The 18,549-nt window shown below is 44.9% G+C and overlaps 1 protein-coding gene across 4 annotated transcripts in view; it reads right to left on the bottom strand.

The window, feature by feature from the left end:
• The window catches only part of col11a1a (collagen, type XI, alpha 1a), an 87,805-nt gene that overhangs the window by 56,908 nt on the left and 12,348 nt on the right, over positions 1-18,549 (bottom strand). Inside the window, exons 5-8 of one of the 4 annotated variants that reach the window (XM_018741310.2) lie at positions 7,804-7,929; positions 4,865-4,963; positions 3,172-3,270; positions 156-458 (exon numbers count right to left, since the gene is read on the bottom strand). In XM_018741310.2, the coding sequence (XP_018596826.2) occupies positions 156-458; positions 3,172-3,270; positions 4,865-4,963; positions 7,804-7,929 (627 nt within the window). The remainder of the gene's footprint in view (positions 1-155; positions 459-3,171; positions 3,271-4,864; positions 4,964-7,803; positions 7,930-18,549) is intronic. The other 3 variants (XM_018741314.2, XM_018741311.2, XM_018741312.2) reach the window with 3 other exon arrangements.

Raw genomic sequence — 18,549 nt, forward strand, 5'->3', positions numbered from 1 at the left:
ATTGAAATAAATTACAAAACGTGTCAAAATGAGATCAAACACAAAATAGGTTTGACATGCAAACAGTGTTGATTCCCATCTGACCCCCCATCTGAGCAGCGGGTCACTGGTCCAACACAACGACGGTCAAGGCTGGGCTGAGCGACCACACTCACCTTGCTCTCCGTGACATCGGTCTCCGCAGGAAATCCTGGCCCAAACTCATCCTCATACGCAGACACCGTCGGCTGGGCCTCATTCGGGCCAAACTCATCATACACCCCATACTCGTATGGCTTATCATCGTCAAACTTGCTTGCATCGTACTCGTTCAGATCGTACTCCTTAAAGTCATACGCATCAGCTCCGGGGTCTGCTTTGTCCGGGGTCTCAACCGTCTCCATGGCAATAGTGGGCTCCGGAGCGGCATGGCCCGCTCCAGTAACATCATCAACACTTTCCTCTTCAGCAGCCTTCGTCTACCCAAGCATTGAAGCGAAGGGTTGAGCAACGAAAGAGAGATGGCTGTTAGTGAAGCGGTTAAAGCACATCCGACTGCATTTCGATTCTACAGCAATGCAGAGCAAATGAACAATGTCAGTATTTTTTGTTTTAAATATTTTAATTTTATGACACCCCTGAACCTATTTTGAAGGTTTGCCTTCAAAAGCCCACGTTAGGAGGAAATGAGTACCAGGTGCAGCAAATTCCAAAAATTCATACTTTAGAAGAAAGGCTTGAGAGGGAATTTGTTGTGAACTATTCTATGATTTGAGGGGGTGAGGCCTGGGAGAACACTACTCTAAGTAAAGTGTTGAACTTTGAGGACTTCTCCACTGAGTTTTCATCACAGTGAAGTTGAGAGCTTTATGGTTAAGGTTTGATTTAAGTGTTTGTTTATGTTCTGTGCTCTTAACTGTTGCTGCAATCTTGGCAGCTGCTTGTTTTTATGGAAAGAATTTGAGTTTTAGTAGCTTGTTTGCTATTAGTCACAGAGCATGAGGGAAGAAAACATGGGGGACAGCTGGTAGTGTAGTGGTTAGAGCTATTGCCTTTGGGCCTAAAGGTTGCAGGTTGGAACCCCCTGCCTGGCTGTAGCACCCTTGAGGAAGATTCTTACCCCAAAAATTCTCCAGTAAAACTACCCAGCTGTACAAATGGGTAAATAATTGTAGACAGATTAACACTGTGAGTTGCTTTGGAGAAAAGCATCAGCTATATGAATAAATATAAATCCATCAGCTTATGGTCACTCCTCAAACCTGGTATGCCATGATGGGCTACAGCACTGTCCTACCAATGCTGTCATAGAAAGAAAAAGTGAAATTTCAAACCATGATTGAAAACTAGCACCATATTTTTACAATATAATGAATAATTGAAATAGATCCCTAAAGTAAACATGAGCTCAAGTAATCAAATCAGTATTCAGAGTAATATTTTAGGTACTACATGCATGTGGCAAAAATGTGAAACAGATCCGAAAAAATTACCTTAATAAATACATTTTAAATATATATACACAACAGCAGCAGTACAAAGCTGAAATGCCAGTACAGAAATGACAGGGAATAAAAAAGCCCATGAAATAATGGGTTCAAATTAAAAAAAAAAAGAAAAAAAACAGCCTGTAATCATGGACATTAAAGTGATGCTGGAAGCTCTGGATAAAATATGCCCAGCCTCCCACATCTTTCAACCCATAAATCACCTGCTAAATTAATTACTAGTTGCCACTAAAATCTCAAATACACATTTCCGGGTCAAGAGCTCAAATTTGCTTTGGCTCAGTGGGCCTAGTTTATCCACCACATTATGTTTATTCATGTGACACTTTTCTCCAAACTGATTTGCACTGATTTACTCATTTACACAGAAGAGTAATTTTTACTGTTTCCACTCAGAGGAAGTAAGTCAATCCAGGGTACAACAGGAATTGGGACTTGAACCTGGGTCCTTTAGATGCAAGGTAGCAAACGTAACCACTATGCTGGTTTCTGGCCCCTAAACTCAAATGTAAAACACTAAAATTAAGGACGTAGTCATTTCCAAAAGGACCATAAAAGTCTTTTGAATCGTTTTATATTGCATTGCACACTGTATGCTGTGAATAAAAAAGTCGGGCTCCACACCAGAAGATTATAATTCTAATTATATTTTATAGAATATAATTATAATATTGATATTATACTACATTAACAGTATAATTGTTAGTATAAAAATAATTTACATCGCTACTGTTCCAATCTGCCTTTTTCTGTAAATCATATGCCGCAAACATAGAAAATTATAAATAGAGTCAAAAGTTTTCACCGTGACCGTATGGAACAAGTGCAGTTTGAAAGTATCTGCATCTGTCTGTCCACTTCAGCAAAATCTTCATCTGAGTGACTTAACAGCCTGTCCGTGAAGCTCTGAAATGCGCAGCACAATACAGGCTCCGTGGAGTAAACTCGGAAATGTTGCCCGGCCAATGGAGAACTCGAAGCCGTGGCCAAAGCTAACAGTGAGATCCTGTGCGCCAGATCAGTCCTCCAGAACAACCGCCTCTTCAGTTGCACTTGCTGAGCTCCTCCAGCGACACGGCTCTGTCACCCAGTCCTCCATAAATATGCGTACGTGCTCATTTCCAAACGCTTTCATGTCACTTTTGAATCATGTAAGGAAAAGATAACTGAGAAAAACACAGTACTTCCTTTCTGTAGTTACACGTACATCCAGTTAAAATAACGACAAGCAACATTTCATGAAGACGTTTACTTGCTTTGTACCAGAATTCCATTTAAAGCAGGAGAGCGCAGTCTCCCTATAAAAACCACATAAATAATGAACTGTAATGTGGCAGTGATGTCATGCCACCCACCACTAACTTAAAAAAAGATCTACAGAACTCTTTGCAAAAAAAAATCTGAGGGCTCAGATCTTGAGATGCGTTACCCTAGTAAACGTCTTCACCAAATGTTTCTCATGAGAATGAGGTGAATAAACAGCGTTGCTGTACCTATGAAGAGCGAGCAGAGTGAGAAAACAGTCCTTTACTTTCACTCTTTCAAATCCTTTCAAGACTCACAAACTTATGCTGTGGAGAATACTGCTGAACTGAAAGTAATCGCCGTATGTGGAATTTTCATGGTTCAAATGAGGTTTTTAATTGGTTTGGGTAAAATAGACGCTTAAAGGTCTCATATTCACCTCGTTATGTCCGTCTGAGTCAACGGGAGACCGTGTACCATCCGCTGCTCTGTAGTCCAGCTCGGCCCCGGTGTAGTGCTTTCCATCTATGTTGCTCGGCTGGGTTCAGGTCGCACGGGAAAGAAAAAGGGTAATATCACGAGAAGATTTAATACAGAAAGAGATGCATAGTCACCCCTGAGATACACTCATTTTGGTTTGGAAAGTTTAACTTTATGAGGAGGTTCATTTAATAGCCCTGCTCCGGCTTACTGTTCAGTTCTTCGCCTTAAGAGGATCGAATTTGGATTTCATACCTTCAGAAAACTGAGAAGTATGAGACCAGAGTCACCATGAGCTCTTCTTCTTAGTTATAGTTTGTCTCGTGCTGCGTTAAGTTCTCACCCTCCATCAGCCCTTGTTCCCTAGTTTCACCTGTTATAATGTCAGTGATCATGTCCCCCTTTGGACTGTCCAAACCATGTCCACTTGTCCACTGAGTGTCACTTCAATTGAAACTGTTTTCATTGACTTCTTTTCTCTTTACTGTTGAATTACTACATGAACACAGAGTATCATATGTATGTATGTTTTGTTTGTGAGTGTTTATTAAGTGTACAGTACATAACAGGTATGGAAGAGCTGGTTGAGTACAGGTAGACAGTCATAGAGCATTACAGAGTCATTATTGAAGGAAAACTGCACTCTTATGTTGTGTTATGATAACTAATAAGTAACGAAAAACTACTTGAATGCTGAAGTTACTCTGTCCATTTTAAAAAGATCTGGTGATATTTTAGCAAAAATAGGTCTCAGTTATGGTGCTCAGGAATGCATAAAATATTTATTGTCGAAACTAATTTTAACTGTATCTTCGATCTATGAGAATTGACCTTACGAAGGGTTTTCCGGGAACACAATACATTTGTACGCCGGGGGAACACGGTACACTTATGATGTGTTTTCTAGAGTTGCACTAACAGGGTTCAGACACTGTACTCGTTCAGAGCATATCCCTAAGGGAGTGTCTACGCAGTTCCAATGATCATCAGAGATTATCCTGCTGCTCTCAAAAGAAAGGGATTAATAGAGTTGCGTGGCCTATTGTCCCGCCAGTGTGCACACTGACTGCTGGCCTTGCTGGTCTTGTTCCAGCGATTACTAATAAAGCTGCATGTTTTACTAGAGACTATCTTTAAAGCATTTGACTTAGAGTCGTGAATATTCCTGTCCTCTTGTGTAATTTGAAGAAAAAACAGACAAGGGGAAGAAGGCAAACCGTGGAGACGACAATGAACCAACGGTTGGATGTTCAGTGATGTTCTCCACACAAGGTGTAGGACCACATGGAGAAGAGGACAGAGATTTACCTTTACATTTGTGTTTATTCATTCGGCCTACGATTTCTCCAAAGCAGCGTTCAATGCAGGGCAGCAGGTGGCGCAGTAGCTAGAGCTTCCACCATGCACTCTGAGGCCCCAGGTTTGAATTGCCCTGCTGCTGATCGAGGTACTTGCCCCACTGTCCCAGTAAAAATTACTCTGCTGTACAAATGGGTCAAATCAGAGTATGTAACAACACTTTAAGTTGCTTTGGAGAAAAGACTGTGACAAATAAATAAATAAATGGATAAAGAGCTTCAGACCAGGGAACTCTGCTGACAGTAACACATCACATATTATACCAGGCACAGGAGTTTACTGTTTGCTTTTACCTCCTGTTCTGAGTAGGTCTCTCCCGTTGGGACCTCCTCAGTTACCCCTCCGTCACTGTACTCATAGAACTCACTGTAGGGTAAATCATCAGTAGTGTACTGCATCGTAAGGGGAGAGAACGAGAAGCACAGCACTGTTAGCACAAGCGAAACGCCAACAAAAAGGCTCCTTTTGTTCAGAAAAAAATGTGTTAATGATAAGTCTGTGAATGTACAAGTTATATGAACAAGTTAGTAGCATTAAAGATTCATATTTGTCAGGGCACTTGTTAAAGGAGCTCATTTAATTGCAATTAACCAAAGCACTGTCTCCATTAGCCTGGTCCAGCAAACTTAATATAGCTTAAAGATGCAATTGCAGTAGATATACTATATAATTATGCAATATAAAAGTTTAAGTTTTTGAAGCACAATCGGTGATGTTCTATCAGGTACTTGACCAATTGAAGAATAAGGGCTCCTTTAAATGTGCATTTAGCCCATGGATAGCAGAGTAACACATGTTAAGTGCGGTTCAGCTTGGCACCATTCTATATGTCGCCTGAAACATATTAATTCTGCACAAACCCAGTCCGTGTCACTCTATACACCTCAGCACTGATCATTGTGTTTGTTTCAGGTGACATGTAGAACAGTGGAGCTTCAGCTTCAGCCCAGCAGACTGTGTTGGAAATGCCAAAGAAATTACGCGTTATATACAGATGCTCCTCGACTAATGGTGGGGTTATGTTCCAATAAACCCATCGTAAGTGGAAAAATCGTAAGACGAAAAGAATACAGTAGCTCACCTACCGAACATCACAGCCTGGCCTAGCCTACCTTAAACGTGCTCAGAACACTTACCATAGCCTACAGATGGGCAAATTTAAGAAAGACACACATGGGCGTTTAGTAGACATGATGGGATGCGAAAACACAATATAAAAAAATGCTTTCAACACGGTATCGGTTGTTTACACTCGTTGGTGTGATCGCTACGGAGACTGCGAGCGTGGTTGAGCGGATTCTGCGGCTCGCTGCCATCACCCACTATCAGGAGAGATTATCGTACCGCATACGGCAAGCACAGGAATACATCGAAATCAAAATTTGAAGTACGGGTTCTACCAAATGCGTATTGCTATCGTACCATCGTAAGTCGAACCATCATAAGTAGAGGAGCATCTGTACCTGCATTACGCTCAAAGTCAACGTTACGTGGAAAGTCCTGGATGTTTAACCCCACTTTGTTTATTTGCCTCTGGAAATGATCCATCTTTCAGTGCCTATCGACTCCTCTAACTCTTCCAGTTTCCTGGACTCAAACTAAGAGGGAAGGAGCTGTGGTTGAAGAATATCCCTCAATAGCACTTCATCCATCAGAGGAGGGTAAATGTTAGTCTGGGTACAGCTGCTGCGCTAAAATGGAAGCTCACTGGCTGATGTTCTGGCTTTCGTCCACAAGACCCTGTAGGGTTCAGGTCCAGAGGAGCAAGCAGATTTATGGGGCTTTACATCACGAGCAAAGTGGGAGAAGTGGAAGATTGATCGACGTAACTGCGCGGATAATCCTTAAATTCCACGGTGCCCCTGCGTAACCCTGCCGCTTTGTTGTCCGAGTGCTAGGAATGCGGCGAGACGGACTCTGCGAAAACGGAAGGCGCGACCTTCGGCTCTGCTGTTCGTCCATCTGTCAGCTGACAGCTGCGTGTAGAAGCCTTTCCATCTCAGCATACGCTCTTGTGCAGGTTTTGTAATGACCTGAGTGTGTAAAAAAGACCAGCGCCACACCGCGGCCCCAGACTCTTTGACTTATATTTAATTTCTTTCTGTTATTCGACGCTCGGGTTGTGTTCTGGTCAAATCCGTTGACGGCTTTTATCCATCATAAATGTGGTTTCCATCATCTGATGGCCATACGGCTTCCTGAGTGGTGTCGTTTCAGGTAAATGAGGCCACAAACTCCAAAAAGAAGTTTAGAACTTGTGACGATGACTAGGAATGAAGATGGATAGAAAGTGTAACACAATATCAGGTGATCGCCACTGTTTTATAACTGCTTTGTAAACAATTGTAGCACTGGTGTACAGTTTTTTAGAATCTTGTTATGGATTTTGATGTGCTGAATTCAAAGACGACAATTAAAGGCTCTGATTGGCTACGGTTTTCATAGCATCTAAGCTTTTACATTTTACACATATGTATATTTTGTATAGAGTTTCAATCATAAATTGTGTGGAGTTTGCATGTTCTCCCTGTGTCTGCATATGTTTCTTCCGGGTGCTCCGGTTTCCTCCCACACTCCAAAAACATGCTGTTCAGGTTATCCCATAGTGTGTGAGTGACAGAGAGAATGTGTTCCACTAATGTATGGATGAGTGACCCAGTGTAAGTAGTGTATCTAGCAGTGTAAATCACCTTGGTGAATAAGGTGTGTGGGCTGATAACACTACATAGAGTTCATTGGAAGTCGCTTTGGAGAAAAGTGTCTGCTAAATAAATAAATGTAAACTGTAAAGCTAGGGTTTTTTACATGGGTTTATGGTTGCTTTAATCGTGACCTTTAGCCGGGAAACAACAAAAATGGAAAGGTGAGGAACACAACCCAAGGGTAAAACATTTGGTTTTACCATGTTGATCTTTAAAGGTATCACTTGAAGGGACCCGGTTCGATGCCCACAGTGATGCAAGGTTGCAATTCCTTCCACATGGAGAAACTCGGCTCAGTTTTCAAGGGACGAGACACTCGGAAAGCCAACGTTCCTTCAGAGGTTTTTTTTTTTAAAAACAAAACAGTGTTCTACTGTGTTACTGTTACTGGAAGAGCACAGCGCAGTTTCCGGTGATAAAGCAGTGAGTTGAGAATAAACGAATTCACTCCAGTCCAGGGAAAAGGCTGAAATACATGGCGATACAGTTAATGTAAGAGTTCCCTGTGGGCGAAGGCGGGGGTGACATACCTCCAGCTCTGGTTCCTGCGCCTGGGGGAGGATCTGCTGGGGGGTGTCGCAGTCCGGACTGTAGTGCTCACAGTAGTCATCGGCGGTTCTGGGGTCAGCAGTGATGAGCAGCTGCTGGATGTCACCCTGGAAATGAGCAGAATCCCTATGTCAGCAACTTCTCCACTTCCTGTTCTGTTGTTTGTATTTCCCAGGAGTTCAAAATATTCTTAGGTTTCATTGTCAGCACAGTAAAAGCGCAGGAAAAATGCAGTGAAAATGCATTTATTTTGGTTTCAGTAGCAGTTCAAACACCACTTCCCAGTTTTTCTGTCTTCAAGTGTGAGACCAAAGTGAGCGCTTTTCGCAAAGTTGCCAAACTTAAGTAAAATGTAACCTGTCCATCTGATAAACAAGACAAGTCAGCCTGTTACTAGAGATTTACAATTCTTCTTACTGATATTACTCTTATTACTGTACCTCTACATCTACCAGGTGTAATAAACACGACTTTACAACAAAGCACAATTTTCGCCCAGCATAAACACTTCGAACTTACAAAAAATGTACTGCATATGAATGGATAAAAACTGTATTGATCCCTGGAAGAGGGAAGTGCACAATGCTACAGAAGCAATATGCACGATGCTGAACACCATAAAGTCATTAAGAACATATGTGTTTATTAAAAAAAATAAGAAAACTGAAATGAGACGTTTTTCTTCATATGCATCTTTGGAGCAGTCCGTTCATTTACATGGCTGTACAATTTCCCAGAAATTGTGAATCAATGCCAGTGAAAGGGTGCAGATTAAAACCCACCGCTGGATCAATTTAAAACTGTGTGCTTTCTGTTCAAATTTGGGATTGACATTAATACCATGGTTTTCCCATGATGATCAGCAAGTGGCTTTAAGACCTCAAGGCACAAGAAATGTTTTGGGTATCTTGGACTAATGACAAAGGTCAATTATTATCAGCTGGGCATGTAAAAGGTCATTTAATTGCAATTTAATGGTTAAATTAAGCATTTAATTGCAACAGCTCATACACTGGATACTGAAATGTTATGTGGGTTTCCATTATCCCAACTAAACGCTAAGTACTGCACAGTGATGCAAATAAAGCCAAACTGTGTGTGCTTTTCTGGAAGATCATTATGGCCATTGGCAGAGCCATAATATCCATTTAGTTTGCTCTGTTTTCACAGACTACACACACACACACACACATTGACAGACACTTGCTTGGCCCAAGCAGGGTTGCAGCAAATCGGAGCCTAACCCAGCAGCACAGGGCTAAGGCTGGAGGGGGAAGGGACACACCCAGGACAGGACACTAGTCCATCACAAGGACCCCAAGTGGGACTTTGAACCCAAGACCTCCTAGACAGCAGGACCCAGTCAAACCCACTGCACCACTCTTTCCACAGACTATTTTTTCCCTATTAAAGTCCCAAATAGAGGACACTGGCCTCGATTTGCATGTTGCCACCATGATTTCACATAATCTGAACCGCTTTGTCCCAGACGGGGTTGCGGGGAGCCGGAGCCTAACCCGGCAACTCAGGGCATAAGGCTGGAGGGGGAGGGGACACACCCAGGACGGGACACCAGTCCATCGCAAGGCACGGCACCCCAAGCGGGACTCAAACCCTAGACCCACCGGAGAGCAGGACCCAGTCCAACCCACTGTGCCACTGTACCACTGTGCCCCCCTTCCACCATGATGTTTTAAGTGTAAATTTCTTGGATGCCAACCTCGAGGAGTGTTACAAACGCTCTGCGGCTGGACCACCGGCAGGAGAACAGGACGGGACAAAGGTGCCCTCGGGACATTTCAGCTAGCGGTCTTTTCCTGTTACGCCCGTCTGTGTTCTGAAGGACACTTAACTTTGAATGACAGGTGAGATATGCCTCCATCTCAGCAGGAAGTGAGGAAGGCAGGTAGGAACTTGTCGCAAGCGTTCTGCAGAGCCAAACCGCAAACAGCTGCACTGCGAGATCTGGACAGGACCGAGGAAACACAGCCAGGGCCTCTGGAGGACCAAGTCCAACTCAGGGCTATATCTACATTTCCTCCACTTGCAATTACCATTGTAAACAGCTGGGTAATCTTACTGGGGTAATTAAGGTAACGTAATTAAGCACCTTTCTCAAAGACACTATAGCTGGAGATGGGATTCAAACCTTTAACCACTGGGTCCAAAGACAGCAGATCTACCCACTATGGCACCATATGAATATACAGTCAATCCTACAATTAGGCCCATTCCAGTTATGAAAGTTCACCGCGACAAGGCGTTTCCTTTAACACCCCAACTTCTGATCACAGGATATTTATCTGCATTGACAAGAAGATTCAAAAATGATGCACAGTAATTATTTGTCACAGTATCTGACACCTTTATCCAAGGTGACTGACAGTGCTGGATAAACTGCAGTAAACTCCCTACAGTCATTCACACGTCAAAACAGTACAGCTATGTAACTAAAACACACACACACACACACACACGCACACACACACTACAGGCCATTTAGAGTCATCTAACTCTGGAAAAGCATCTTTGACAAATACGAAAGAACTGAACGAGTACAGACAGTCAAGTCATTGTGTCCATTTTAATTGGGTGTGGTGATATATTTTAGCCTTATAGGGCCACATCTGATGTTAAATTAGTTAATGGGTCTCAGTTACACTAATGGACACTGAACACTGTACTTAGCAGACACTTTTCTCCAAAGCAACTTCCAACGAACTCTATGTAGTGTTATCAGCCCACACACCTTATTCACCGCGGTGACTTACACTGCTAGATACACTACTTACACTGGGTCACTCATCCATACATCAGTGGAACACACACACTCTCTCTGTCACTCACACACTATGGGGGAACCTGAACAGCATGTCTTTGGACTGTGTGAAGGAACCAGAGGAAACCCACACAGACATGCGGAGAACATGCAAACTCCACATAAACTGAGTGGGGATCGAATCCATGTCTTCTTGCACCACCCAGGCACTGTGAGACAGCAGCACTACTTGCTGTGTCACCATGTCATCCCAACAGAGTTCTGGAGCTTCAGTTCAGGGCTGTCGTCAAAAGGACCCTGTGGGTCTGATCTCAAGTCCACATGATGCGCTGGAAGGTCCTTCTCCGTGAATGAAAGTTGATGTGACAGAGAGATCAAGAGGAATCATGAGGTTGCAACCCCAACCCCAAAACCAAAAAAAAAAATAAAAAATCACAGCTGCTGTCTCACACTGTCTGGGCTCTTCAGACATGGGTTTGAATGAGCCTTAGTCTGCATGAAACTTTGCATGTTGCCCCCTTGTTCTCATGGGTTTCTTCCAGGTGCTCTGGTTTCCTCTCATAGTCCAAAGATATGTTTCAGGCAAATCGGAGACTCTAGATTTCCCTTGTGTGCCCATGTGTACGACTGAATCAGTGTGTGTGTGTGTGTGTGTGTGTGTGTGTGTGTGTGTGTGTGCGATTGCCATGAAATGTGCTCAAATCCCATCCATACAGTATCCTGACTAGCCTAGCGCCCATGCCTCTGGGATAGGCTCCGGACCACTGAGACACAGACTTGGATAAGCGGTTAATGACAGCAACTGGCCTTTGCTGCGCAGTACAGATACAGAAATATTGAGTCGATTATGTTAATTTTATATTTTCAAAATATTTACCAAAATGCATGTGAATAGAAAGGCAACATTTAGTACCCCAATTTTTTTCTAAATTTCAAAATGGGCAAAAATACTCATAATAAACATTTCCTAGAAGTGCCTTTCAGTTAAAATAACCAGATATATTAGACTATTCAAATATATAATACTATATATATATGTGTGTGTGTGTATATACACATACACACACATACACACACACTGAATAACTATTTCCCACATTAAACAGCAAAGTGGAAGGATATTTTCTGAAGCATCATTTATTCCCTGGTTAATCACAGAAGTCGGTGTGACTCTTTCATTGACGCTGTTTCATCCTTAAGCTCTCGACAGCAGCAACCTGTTCCTTTTGTTTCCATTCAGATTATGTTTAATTACAGAGCTGGAGGAGAAAAATCAGTGATGCTTCCCTAACAGGACAAACAGAGAAGTGCTTTGATGTCCACCTTTCCCCGGCCGCACGCCAGCCGTCCCCAGGCCTGCAGCCCCCTGCAGCCCCCCGCAGCCCCACACACTGGACTTTATGATGAACTACAGAGTGAGACCAAGAAAAAGCGAAAATTTTTCTCCCTACTTTCCTTTTTCTACTTTATACCAAATGTAGCCATTGTAGGTAAAGACACCACACTGACGGCATATTAACACTGATTCACCACAGTTCACCACAATTCGCCACATAGCTAATATGTACCTTTAAACCTCAGATTAAAACCTTTTCTCTTCCATTTCCAGTAACTTAAAATAATGCAACCCTTTGTTTTCCTGCCACCCTGAATGGTATTTAAATGGGAGCTCTTTTATAATATTAGAAATTTAATATTATAAACATATATAAATATTATAAATATGAATTAATATGGTGTTATACATTTTATACGGAATGCATTTATAGTTTTATTTTTTTCACCCTGAAATAAAACTGTGATACACAAATGTTTGTCACATTTAAAGCTGAAGTGATTTTTAAGTGGGATGAAAAGTATAAAAATGACGTGGAAACTCAATGCTGTGTCTAACTGTGGGAAACACACACACACACACACACACACACACACACACACACACACACACACACAGGGTCTTTCCCGAAGAGGAGAGGTCTGAGAAACCTGGGCTCACAGCTCATCTGAAAGGCTGACGGGCTCAAGCTGTGACCTGGACCTTTCTTCATACCACCCAGCAGCCCCCACCCCCACCCCCCTTCCGGACTCACCGCTCACCCAGAACAAACTGCCGGGTCTGCAAAATCGCTCCAGGACAGTGGATACACATCTGATCGGATTCATTTTAAATTTTTACGTGGCTCAAGATACAAAATATCCATTGATAACCATTTTCAAAGCTATGCTGATATTTACGGTCATATTCTGAGAAATGTTTGTAAAAACTAAAGGAACCAGAGTGGCTCCTAACAGCCACACAAAGACGGAAGGAGAAGGAAGGCCGATCCTGCTGCGTGTTTATATAAGGAATATGCAAATTCTGACTTTGTAATTTGTTTTACTGGCAATTTCTTAACCTTTTCAAAGCCACAGAAACCTTAAATTTAAAAAATGTTGTACGATTACTACCTGTAGCGCAACTGAAGGGCTGCACTTGGAAAATATTTCCCAAATATTAACACATAAGTAGAAGGCATTAATTTATTTTCCATAAATATAAATGTTCTTGTTTCTTGGTCCTTGTGCTGGCAAGAAGTAAAAGAAAGACTTACAATAAAGAGAAAATTATATTAATACTTTGCTTATGTTCATAAATTTTAGAAAAAAATTTATTTATAAATGTTGGAGTTCCTTTCAAGATTTCACAAAAAAAACATGCTCTCACAAACAAAAGACAGTTAGAAAGGACCGTTAATTAAAAATTATGACTTTGAAGTGCTGTTTTAATTTTAAAATGACTGCTGACTGTCTCAAAATGCAGAACAGATGTTTTCCAAAATTGCTGTCAATGATAAGTGTTCTGATTTGCGAGGTGACGAAACACGAAATGCGCCTGCCAGCATTAAAGTGGCACATAAAATGCGATGCCTGTGTCATGTGAAAAATGCTCATGTTGGAAACAAACATGACACAAGCAAAAGCATCTGGGAAGCATTGAAACAGTAATTTGGTGCTTTCTGAGTGATACCACTTTTTTTTTTTAACCGCTCTTTTTCATTTCATCTAAATTCTCAGCCTATAATAAATGGAAAGTAGTTTTTCTGTACTTAGTGAACTTTTAATTTTCAGTATAAGGCGCTGTTGTTTCACAGCACAGTTTATGGTGTAAGAAACACTCTTGAGTACTGATGCAGCAAAAAAGCATATTTACAATTTGAGAAACAGAAAAAAGTGCTGTTTTTTCTAGAAATTCTCACTTAGCATTGAAAAACTGTTCTTTTTTTGTCTGTAACACTGATACATCTGTGACTAATAATGTAAAGATAAGCAACGATAACATAAATTGTTACCGTCGTGATGTTAGAAAATGATGATTCCACCGATCAAGGGGGGTGTGGTGGCACAGTGGCGCAGAGGGTTGGACCGGGTCCTGCTCTCCAGTGGGTCTAGGGTTTGAGTCCTGCTTGGGGTGCCTTGCGATGGACTGGTGTCCCGTCCTGGGTGTGTCCCCTCCCCCTCTGGCCTTATACCCTGTGTTGCTGGGTAGGCTCTGGTTCCCCGTGACCCCATATGGGACAAGCGCTTCAGAAAGTGTGTGTGTGTGTGTGTGTGTGTGATTCCACTGATATTTAGCTATAAGTAAGAATCTAGAGTAAGGACAACTGGTGGCATAGTGGTTAGTGCTAATCCATCCCTTTGACCAGAAGGTCACAGGTTTGATTCCCACCTTTGGCTCTAGTACCCATCAGCAAGGTACTTACCTTAAAACTGTTACAGTGAAAATTACCCAGCTGTATAAATGAGTAAATAACTGCAGTGACCTTAAGAGTTTTTGGGGAAAAAAGCATCAGCTAAATTAATAAATGGAAACTCGGACTCAAGAAGTAGTAGAGGCGACGAGGAAATGGATGCTCAGCAGTGTAAAACGTGGTGCTATGGGTAGATTCCAGTGTAGAACAGCTCGTCTGCTGCTGATGTTCGAAACGCCAGTGTCCTAAAGATGTGTTAACAACACACACTCCCTTGTAGAGGTTGGAAATCTGCGAAAATTTGATCGCTTTCAAGCAGCTTCAGTGATTGGAGACCTCGCTGAGCCCGGGGGCAAACACACTGCAGCGTTTCTTATTGTCCCAGATTTTTCATTGCCTATTACACACCTCTGTACGTGCAGTTTAAAGAATTTCCAATCAATGAATGCAGCACGTAAATTAGCCGGAAAACCCAAAATAAAAGCTAAAGAATAAATACACCCTTCAAAAACCCCTTATGACAAAAAAATCAAGGCGTCCGTTTACCCCGCCCGGTATGGGGTCACCGGGGCCCCACCCTGGAGCCAGGCCTGGGGGGGGGGCTCGCATGCGAGCGCCTGGTGGCCAGGTCTATGCCCACGGGGCCTGGCCGGGCTCAGCCCGAAGCCACAACGTGGAGCCGCTCTTCGGTGGGCTCACCACCTGCCGGAGAAACCATAAGGGGCCGGTGCGTTGTGATTTGGGCGGTGGTCGGGGCCGAGTGCCCGGCCGACCCAAACCTCGGGCGCCAACTCTGGTTTTTGGGACTTGGAATGTCACCTCACTGGCGGGGAAGGAGCCTGAGCTGGTGTGGGAAGTTGAGAGATACCGTCTAGATATAGTCGGGCTCACTTCCACTCACAGCTTGGGTTCTGGAACCACTCTACTCGATCGAGGGTGGACTCTCCACTATTCTGGCGTTGCCCAAGGTGAGAGGCGGCGGGCTGGTGTGGGCTTATTAATAGCCCCCCAGTTCAGCCGCCATGTGTTGGAGTCTACCCCGGTGAATGAGAGGGTCATCTCCCTACGCCTTCGGGTCAGGGAACGGTCTCTCACTGTCGTTTGTGCTTATGCGCCTAGTGGCAGTGTAGAGTACCCGGCCTTTTTAGAGTCCCTGGGGGGCGTGCTGGAAAGCGCTCCCACTGGGGACTCTGTCGTTCTACTGGGGGACTTTAACGCCCACGTGGGCAGCGACAGTGATACCTGGAGGGGCGTGATTGGGAGGAACGGCCTCCCTGATCTGAACCCGAGCGGTGAGTTGTTATTGGATTTCTGTGCTAGTCGCGGTTTATCCATAACGAACACCATGTTCATGCATAAGGGTGTCCACCAGTGCACTTGGCACCAGGACACCCTAGGTCGGAGGTCGATGATCGACTTTGTAGTCGTTTCTTCTGACCTTCGGCCATATGTCTTGGACACTCGGGTGAAGAGAGGGGCTGAGCTGTCAACTGATCACCACCTGGTGGTGAGTTGGATTCGATGGCGGGGGAAAAAGCTGGACAGACCTGGCAGGCCCAAACGTATAGTGAGGGTCTGTTGGGAACGTTTGGCGGAGGCCCCTGTCAGAGAGGTCTTCAACTCCCACCTCCGACAGAGCTTCAACCAGGTCCCGAGGGAGGTGGGGGACATTGAGTCTGAATGGACTATGTTCCGCTCCTCCATTGTCGGTGCGGCTGTTCGGAGCTGCGGCCATAAGGTCTCCGGTGCCTGTCGCGGCGGCAATCCCCGAACACGGTGGTGGACACCGGAAGTAAGGGATGCCGTCAAGCTGAAGAAGGAGTTCTATCGGGCCTGGCTGGCTCATGGGACTCCTGAAGCAGCTGACAGGTACCGACGGGCCAAACGGAGCGCGGCTCTGGCAGTCGCCGCGGCAAAAACTCGGGCTTGGGAGGAGTTCGGTGAGGCCATGGAGGAAGACTTTCGGTCGGCCTCAAAGAGATTCTGGCAAACCGTCCGGCGACTCAGAGGGGGGAAGCGGTGTTCCACGAACACTGTTTACAGTGGAAGTGGTGCGCTGCTGACCTCAGCTGAGGATGTTCTCGGGCGGTGGAAGGAGTACTTTGAGGATCTCCTCAATCCCTCCGACACGCCTTCCGTAGAGGAAGCTGAGGCTGGGGACTCGGAGGGGGACTCGTCCATTACCCTGGCTGAAGTTGCTGAGGTAGTCAAAAAACTCCTCGGTGGCAAGGCTCCGGGGGTGGATGAGATCCGCCCCGAGTTTCTCAAGTCTCTGGATGTTGTGGGGCTGTCTTGGCTGACACGCCTCTGCAGCATCGCGTGGAGTTCGGGAACGGTGCCTCTGGACTGGCAGACCGGGGTGGTGGTCCCTCTTTTTAAGAAGGGGGACCGGAGATTGTGTTCCAACTACAGGGGGATCACACTCCTTAGCCTCCCTGGGAAAGTCTATGCCAGGGTACTGGAAAGGAGAATCTGACCGATAGTCGAACCTCGGATTCAGGAGGAGCAATGCGGTTTTCGCCCTGGCCGTGGAACACTGGACCAGCTCTATACCCTCACTAGGGTGTTGGAGGGTTCGTGGGAGTTTGCCCAACCAGTCCATATGTGTTTTGTGGACCTGGAGAAGGCATTCGACCGTGTCCCTCGTGGCATCCTGTGGGGGGTGCTTCGGGATTATGGGGTTCGGGGCTCGTTGCTACGGGCTGTTCGTTCCCTGTATGACCGGAGCAGGAGCTTGGTTCGCATTGCCGGCAGTAAGTCAGACCTGTTCCCGGTGCATGTTGGACTCCGCCAGGGCTGCCCTTTGTCACCGATTCTGTTCATTATTTTTATGGACAGAATTTCTAGGCGCAGTCAGGGAACGGAGGGTGTCTGTTTTGGTGGCCGCGAGATCTCGTCTCTGCTTTTTGCGGACGATGTGGTCCTGTTGGCTTCATCAAGTCAAGACTTGCAGCGTGCACTGGGGAGGTTTGCAGCCGAGTGCGAAGCGGCGGGGATGAGAATCAGCACCTCCAAATCCGAGGCCATGGTTCTCAGTCGGAAAAAGGTGGATTGCTCCCTCCGGGTTAGGGGGGAGTTGCTCCCTCAAGTGGAGGAGTTTAAGTATCTTGGGGTCTTGTTCACGAGTGAGGGAAAAATGGAGCGGCAGGTCGACAGACGGATCGGTGCGGCGTCTGCAGTAATGCGGTCATTGTACCGGTCTGTTGTGGTGAAGAGGGAGCTGAGTCGTAAGGCGAAGCTCTCAATTTACCGGTCGATCTACGTTCCTACCCTCACCTATGGTCATGAACTCTGGATCATGACCGAAAGAATGAGATCGCGGATACAAGCGGCAGAAATGAGTTTCCTCCGCAGAGTGGCTGGGCGCACCCTTAGGGATAGGGTGAGGAGCTCAGTCACCCGGGAGGAGCTCGGAGTAGAGCCGCTGCTCCTCCGCATCGAGAGGAGCCAGTTGAGGTGGCTCGGGCATCTGTTCCGGATGCCTCCTGGACGCCTCCCTGGGGAGGTGCTCCGGGCTTGTCCCACTGGGAGGAGGCCTCGGGGCAGACCCAGGACACGTTGGAGAGACTATGTCTCCCGGCTGGCCTGGGAACGCCTTGGGGTTCCCCCAGAGGAACTGGAGGAGGTGTGCGGGGAGAGGGAGGTCTGGAGTACTCTGCTCGGACTGCTGCCCCCGCGACCCGGCCCCGGATAAAAGCGGAGGAAGATGGATGGATGGATGGATGAATAAATACACAACAATACAGGCAGTTGGGATGAGTTTGATTTTCAGGGATATAACTAGTGCATTATTACACTAATTTACTGCGCTGCTCATTACTGTTGTATAAATTGGTGCTTCTTTCTCGCCATACATTTTCCTACACTTTGCTGAAACATTTCCTTCATAACTACAGTTTAACTGTCAGAAGGGGTCACCTGTGCATCCTCGTTTATCGCGACAAATTGTTTTGCACTTTAATGTCACGTGGCCATTTTATTTTGTTTCAAAGCTCATGTAAAAGGGTGTTTTTCAGTGTCAACAGGTCAAGTGACATGAGAGAGAGGACACAATACATCACTCACTCGCTTTCCTTAACCGCTTAGCCAAGGCAGGGTGAATTATACATTATTTCAATATAAGTAATGACCATTTACTTGCCTTTCCAAGAAATTAAAACACATATTTACATTTATTCATTTAGTTGATGCTTTTCTCCAAAGCGACTTACAATTATTTA

This window comes from Scleropages formosus, chromosome 19 (assembly GCF_900964775.1).
Source record: "Scleropages formosus chromosome 19, fSclFor1.1, whole genome shotgun sequence".
Classification (NCBI taxonomy): domain Eukaryota; kingdom Metazoa; phylum Chordata; class Actinopteri; order Osteoglossiformes; family Osteoglossidae; genus Scleropages; species Scleropages formosus.